Source organism: Callionymus lyra, chromosome 6 (genome assembly GCF_982586985.1).
Source record: "Callionymus lyra chromosome 6, fCalLyr1.hap1.1, whole genome shotgun sequence".
In the NCBI taxonomy this organism is placed as follows: Eukaryota; Metazoa; Chordata; class Actinopteri; order Syngnathiformes; family Callionymidae; genus Callionymus; species Callionymus lyra.
In genome coordinates this window covers 15,461,665-15,468,752 of record NC_141823.1, presented here as the reverse complement: position 1 = coordinate 15,468,752, position 7,088 = coordinate 15,461,665, and the positions used below count along the sequence as shown (strand labels likewise).

The 7,088-nt window shown below is 42.8% G+C and overlaps 1 protein-coding gene across 1 annotated transcript; it reads left to right on the top strand.

Moving 5' to 3' along the window:
• The first annotated feature begins 3,681 nt into the window (after positions 1 to 3,681).
• LOC148076532 (serine protease 23-like) lies at positions 3,682 to 7,063 on the top strand. The gene is made up of 2 exons (XM_087793876.1): positions 3,682 to 3,882; positions 5,076 to 7,063. The coding sequence occupies exons 1-2, from the start codon at positions 3,875 to 3,877 to the stop codon at positions 6,235 to 6,237; spliced, it is 1,170 nt and encodes a 389-aa protein (XP_087650002.1). The 5' UTR covers positions 3,682 to 3,874; the 3' UTR covers positions 6,238 to 7,063.
• Positions 7,064 to 7,088: the final 25 nt, after the last annotated feature.

Below are 7,088 nucleotides of genomic sequence, written 5' to 3'. Positions count from 1 at the left end.
AATTAAAAAATAAGGAAATAAACTAATCAAAAACATTTATACATTAACAGTTTTTTAGTTTTACTCGGAATTAAATGAAAAAATTTATTTGTTTTTGCACTTTACATCAATTTGTTATTTGAATGCTTTTTTTCCAATGTTTCTAAATGTTATTAATTAATTTAATTACAAAATGTGAAAATTAAACCAATTTGTCAGAAACATTTGTACACGATCACTTGTGTAGTTTGACTCATTTGGCTCATGATCATCATGGGTGAAGTCAGAGTCAGATCTGACTTACATGGACAACCGACGCTAAACATCCAACGCGCTTCCAACTATGGCGTTATCTTCCTCCTCTCGGCCTCAGGCTTCAAGACTTGGCTTTGGTTCCTGCTGAAGATTTCACAGCGAATAACTTCTCCGTCAGTGCTGAGCTCGGCCAAGCAGCTGTTCTGGAGCGGTTCCGGACCGTGAGGAGACACAGAGACGACAGAGACGACGACTGGACAGAAGAAGAAGAAGAAGAAGAAGAGGAGGAGGAGGAGAGGACGACCACACTCGCTTGATTGTGTCTGCGGTCAGAAGAGAGTGGGAGGAATCAAAGGTTCATCATGGAGAGGCCTGAAGGAATGTGGGTTGCCATGGCGACCACCGGAAGATTCAAACAAACAAGTTCTTTCATAATAATCACAAACAAACAACTTATTGACAACAAGATGCTGATCCGGAGTTTGAGCCGTCGTCATTGGTCGTGTAGCAGGAAGTGCTGCAGAGAAGATAACAAGAGGTTTGTCCTCAGAGACTGGACTCACCAGTGGTCCAGAGGTTAAGTGTAGACAAGGCTGGAGATCTTGACCCAGAAACGACTTTTCGGACCCAGTACTTTGACCCAGCCACTGTCGATCTGACGCTTTGTTTTAGGGGACATCTACAAACTTTATGGAAGTAAAGGGATGGAGAAATAGTAGAAGAAGTAATACTGGGAAGAGAAAGAGTAGTTTTTGTTGGGCTAATGTTTGAGTGGAAGGTATAAGATGGACAGATTAGTAATAGTAGTTTTTGTAGTAAAAGCACTGGTCCTATAAGTAAAAATAGTAGGTAAAGGTAAAATAGTAGTAATACTTGCAGAATATGTAGTCGTAGTAATAGTGGAGGGAGGAGTAATTGTAGTAAACGTGGTATAAGATGTAGATGTTGAGTTATAAGCAGTAGAAACTGTGGTAGTGTTACCAGTTGCAGCAGTAAAAAAATTGGTACTAGTAGAACATGTATCCATCCATCCATCCATCCATCCATCCATCCATCCATCCATGTATCCACCCAACAAGCCATCCATCCAATCCATGCATCCAACCAGCCATCAATCTAACCATCCATCCATCTATCAATCCATTCATCAATCTATCCATTCATCTATCCATGTATCCACCCAACAAGCCATCCATCCATCTATCCATTCATCCATCCATCCATCAATCTATCCATTCATTCATTCATCCATCCATCCATCCATTAATCCATCAACCTATGCATCCACCTAACCATCCATCCATCTATCAATCCACCCAAAGCAAACAAAAAATAGTCTTAATACTATTATAAGTAGTAATACAAGTCAACTGGTAAAAATAGAAGTGATACCAGAAAAAGACGAAGGATAAATATTATGAACATGAAAGTAGAAGTACATTTTTAATGGTTGATGTGGTAGTAGTAGTAAAAATGGTAGTAGTAGGACCTGTCAAACTGACAGTAGTAGTAACAGTAGTAAAAGAAAACGTGGTACTAAAAGTTGTCCCAACACTAGTAGAAGTAATCGGATTGATAAAAGTAGCAGCAGTTGTTGAAGTAGTACCAGCAGAAGTAGTAAGAGTTGAAACAGTAGCATCAGTGCTAACAGCACACACGAGAAGACGAAGAAGTAGCAATAATGTTGCAGATGATAATATTTATTATTTCTGTCTCACTCAGAGCTGAGAGAAAGTTATCAAGCAGGAATAAGTGAGAAATAAAACGCTGACACGTGAATCATAAATGACGAGTCATGAGGGAGTCACTAATTTAAGACACGGAGCTGAGAGCAGAAGTACAAGAAAGTATATCAAACTTGTAATAATAAGGCCACTGTTGCCATGTGACACAGTGATCAGGAGTCTTCCCTCTAACGGTGGCCGCCCTCCAGTCCTCGGCTGCCAGTTTGGCCTCGATATTCTTTGCAGAAATTAATCTCGGGAAGAAAACCAAACCAAATCACCAAAGCGGCTCCAGAATAATGGGAGCTGGCAGAATCTGCCGACCCAGATTCAAGGTGTGTGTGTCCGAGTGTGTGTGTTTTATGGTTGAATCGGAGCTTTGGGACGGGCGGTGATCGGCTGTTCAGAGCCACGTGTGACGTGCCAGGAGGTCCACCCGAGTCCTGGCCGAGGTTCTAGTTCATAATCATTAACAGATCAGTTGAGCGTGAAGGTCTGGATTTTTTGCTGCTTTCAATGTTTTCTTGTCATTGTTTTTGCATTTGAAATAAATCAAGTTTGTATATCACCTCAAATTCTTCTAAAACACAGATATAAACTTCAAAATCTTAAATGTTTTGGGGAAAGTTTGATATATATTTTGGATAGGTTTGATATTTGAAGTTGTTTCTGTCCTTTCATAACCCACATTGGCAACAGGTGCTCATTTTTCACCCAATAAACCCCATCTAGCTCAAGTTCAAGTTATTTTATTGTCAAATATGCATGTATTGAGACATACAGCATGGATGAAATTGTGGTCCTCTGGATGCTAACAGCTAGCATAATAGATGTTAGCATGCTAACAGATAGCATGATAGATGTTAGCATGCTAGCAAAAGGTCGGATCATTGACAGAAGCAGCTTGAAAAAGTTACTTTTAACAAAGAATATTGAGGAGCAGAACTGGATATAGAAAGAACAAATCTGGATGTTGTTCTCGGTTTTATCTTGACCTTTAAAGTATATCTTTTAGTCAGCATTGTTTTGATCGTTTAAGAGCTTTGTGACCCTGGTCTGGAAAAGCGCTATATAAATACAAATTACTTATTATAAAGAAAGCAACTATAGTTGAATATATAAATATGTATATAAAATTGTTTATACAAAAGTAATTAGAGTTTATTAAGTATAATATAAGGGGAATTTGTTGTATATTTATATTACTATTATGGAAATATGTCCACTGTTTATTTCCGCATCTTTAATCTTAAATTTGCTATATGTTGTATGATGTGGTCAATCTTTTTTTTAATATTTAGAGAAAAAAAAGTACATTTTGTCAAGTCGACAAAAGCAGTACATACAGAGGGAGCATAATGGAAAATGCATCACTGAAACAAGGCATAGATTTGATCACTTTTCAATACTAAATAAATATGAAATTTAAGATTTATATCTTTAATTTATAATACATATTTTAATTAACTAAATGAATTAATACTCATGGGAAAACAAATTCAGGAATCTGTTTTAAATATTTTATAATTAGAAAAACTTATATTATTACAAAAGAAGCCAAAAAAAAGTGTAGAGAAACATTTTTAAAAGCAATAATAATTAAAAGCTTATCGTTAAAACTTATCGTTCTCTGACGTTCTCTCAATTTCACGGTCATTTCACACAACAGGGGCGGGTTGTCACGTGACCGTGTCAACGGACTGGCCCACTCGAGTGTTCTGGTTCCGCGGAGGCTCAGTGCCGGGAGTTCTCCTTCTCCAGCAGCACCATGAAGACCCACTGCTGCTGCTGCTGCCCACTTGTCCGAACCTCCGTGGACCAGACAAAGTGACCCGATCCTGAGAGAAGAACTTTGACCCACACCGGAGTTTTCTCAAGTCACGTGGTGAGCCGCAGCTCACCTGAAGAGGCCGGACATGCGCAGGTGCGTCAGAGTTTTAAAGGATGTTTTGTAGAAGAACGAGGCATCAGGGACGAAGATAAAAGTGTGTAGGTGAAGGATGGGTAAAGGTTTTTGTGATATAACGGAGTAATATCACAAAATAAACCAGAGTCTTGCTCAGAATAAGGGGAAGTCGTTTCAATCTCACCTGAGCCGTGTTGACTCTTCAAGTTTATTATAGAATAGAACAGAGGTCAGAGACTGTCAACGGCCATTTCCTGCTTTATTTTAACACGTTTCCTGACTTCTTCCTCAAATATTTATGGTTATGTTATGTTTGTGCCTCAATAATGCTTTTTCACTTATGTATAAATACACATTAAAAACGATCAGTTATTTCATTCATTAAGTCAATATTGAAAAAAATATATATAAAAAAGCATATTTATACTTTTTCAACATTTCCTTGATGGCCCCTCAGCAGCCACTGTATGAAACCCTTGCATAAGGAAATTGAATTGTTAAAGCGAAATCCATTGGTGAAAATGTCACAAAATTATTCATTTGGACAATATGCCAGTGAAAGAGCAGATCACAGTTGTGTACAAAAACTCGATGAATAAATTGAAAGACTGAGCAACAAACATTCATTAACTAAGCGCTTTGTGACCCTGGTCTGGAAAAGCGCTATATAAATAAATATTACTTACTTACTTACTTAACTAATACATTTTAGTGACGTTGGAAAAGAACGAGACGTTAAATGTCTCCCTCTAGTGGCGATCAACTGACATATCCCTTAGTTATCACTTTAGTCAACATCCCATCAGCGCATTAATAAAATCCTCGGGTAGTCCAGTCGCTAAATAAAAAAATAAAATGCTGTCAGATTCGGTTTTTACCTGCAGTTCGGATTAACTTTACCAAGGTTTTTATCTCCCAGATTTATCTTTGATCTGAATTCAAGCCGGAAATATTTCTCCACCAATTCTCTAACTGTGACGCTTCCAAACGTACACTCGGGAGCAGCTCATGGCGGCTCCCGCTGGCTTTGGTCCCCAAAGGCCACCAGAGGAATTTTTCCACCAGTGCTTGAAACGCCTGATCTCTGCCCCTGTGTTCCATTGGCAGCTCTAAAGCAGAGGAAGTCTGAAGCTGCCAAATTCCTCCCGCTTTTCCCGCTGCTCCCGTCCATCATGACTTCAGGAATGAATGTTTCTTCTCTCCATCCTCAGGTTCACCAGCCTCCTCCTCCTCGTCCTCCTCCTCCCCGTCGTCTCCGCTGTGCACCCCCAGTGGGTTCTCCAGCGGGTCCCGGTGGTGCTCCCGCAGGTGACCCGCAGCCAGCCGGACCCTCGCTTCCTGTCTCAGGCCCGCCTGGACGTGGCCTCCTCGTGTGACCCGGAATGCCACAAGAAAGCTCCGAGGCCCAGCTACTGGGACCTGAAGAGCTTCTTATCTTACGAAACGCTGCACTCGGGCGGACATCTGACGGAGACCGCGGTGGGGATCTACGGCTACGACCCCAACACGACCCCGGCACAGCCGGGTCGGTCGGGCGGAAAGACTCCGAAGTCCCACGTGAGACGGAAGCGGCAGATTTTCGGCCACGACGACCGCTTCAGCATCGCGGGGCAGATCTTCCTGTTGAAGTATCCGTTCTCGGTGGCGGTCAAACTGTCCACCGGATGTTCCGGGACCCTGGTGGGGGAGCGTCATGTCCTCACGGCGGCTCACTGTGTCCACGACGGGAAGAACTACGTGAAGGGAGCCCAGAGGCTCCGAGTGGGGTTCCTGAAGCCGAGGCAAAAAGAGTCTTCTGCGCCCGACCTTCCTGCCAACTTCACCAGAGCAGTGGACGGAGGGGTCTACACCCGGCCCACGTCGGACAAGATGAAGTTCCAGTGGATCCGGGCCAAGCGCACACACGTGCCCAAAGGCTGGATCAAAGGAAACGCCAACGACATCGGGATGGACTACGACTACGCCCTGCTGGAGCTCAAGAAGCCCCACAAGCGGCGCCACATGAAGTTGGGGGTCAGCCCTTCGTCCCGCCGGCTGCCGGGTCGCCGGGTCCAGTTCTCGGGGTACGATCACGACCGCCCGGGCCAGCTGATGTACCGCTTCTGTCGGGCCGGCGAGGAGACCCCGGACCTGCTGTACCAGCACTGCGACGCTCAGCCCGGCGCCAGCGGGTCGGGGGTCTACGCTCGGATGTGGGACGGCCGGCGGCGGCGTTGGGAGCGCAAGGTCATCGGCGTGTTTTCGGGTCACCAGTGGGTGGAACACCAGGGCACGTCCAAGGAGTTTAACGTGGCGGTCCGACTCACGCCCCTTAAGTACGCCCAGATCTGCTACTGGATCAAAGGGAACTTCGTGGACTGTCGGGAAGGATGATGAAGAGACTTCAAGACGCTCACTGAGCATCAACTTTAACTCCCACTGCTCAGATCATAAAACACTCAAGTTCTCATCCATGTCTTCACAAGAGTTTTTAATGTTCCTTTAATGTAGCCAGATGTTTGTTGTCCCACTAAGATCATCAGGGACGTGGTGTAGTGATCACGGTCGTCAACATTCCATCGGATGTTTACCTTCGAATGAACAAAGTCCTAATAAACTATTTCCTCTTGTAGCTGTTGACGGACGTTCTGTGACTTTATGGCGTCCGGTCCTTTGTTAGGAACGTATGGAGAAGAGAGTCTTAAGAAAGAAAAAATGGTAAAAGACAAGATTACGACTGTTTTTTTTTTAGCACATGTCGGACCAGAACATCTGGACTGATGGAGAGAACTACACGTTTTCATTGTTACACGTTATTGCACAGATACTATAGGTTGCAGTTCAATAAATTCAGTGAAACAAAGTTTGTTACATTACGACCACTTGCCAACTATTGCAAAAGTTTCTTTTTTCCCCCTACAATGTGGTATTATTTCCAGAAAGAAAAATGAAAAATAAAGATTGCAGAATGTAAAACGTTATTATTAGTCAGGTGGTCATGTTACGGCTATTCAATGTATATTTTTCATTCTGGATGTATTGGCGAGCCACGAAAGGCTCCCGGATGTCTGTCTTACAATCTCCTGTTTCGGTTGTGAATCATTAAATGTTGTTTAACCGAATTAAAAAAACGACTCTATTCTTCGTCTGTTTGTATGACGTCATCAACGCTAGGTTTTGGCTCCAACTAGTGGCGAGTAGAGTAACTCGATTTCACAGAGTACACAAAAACTTGTTAACATCAA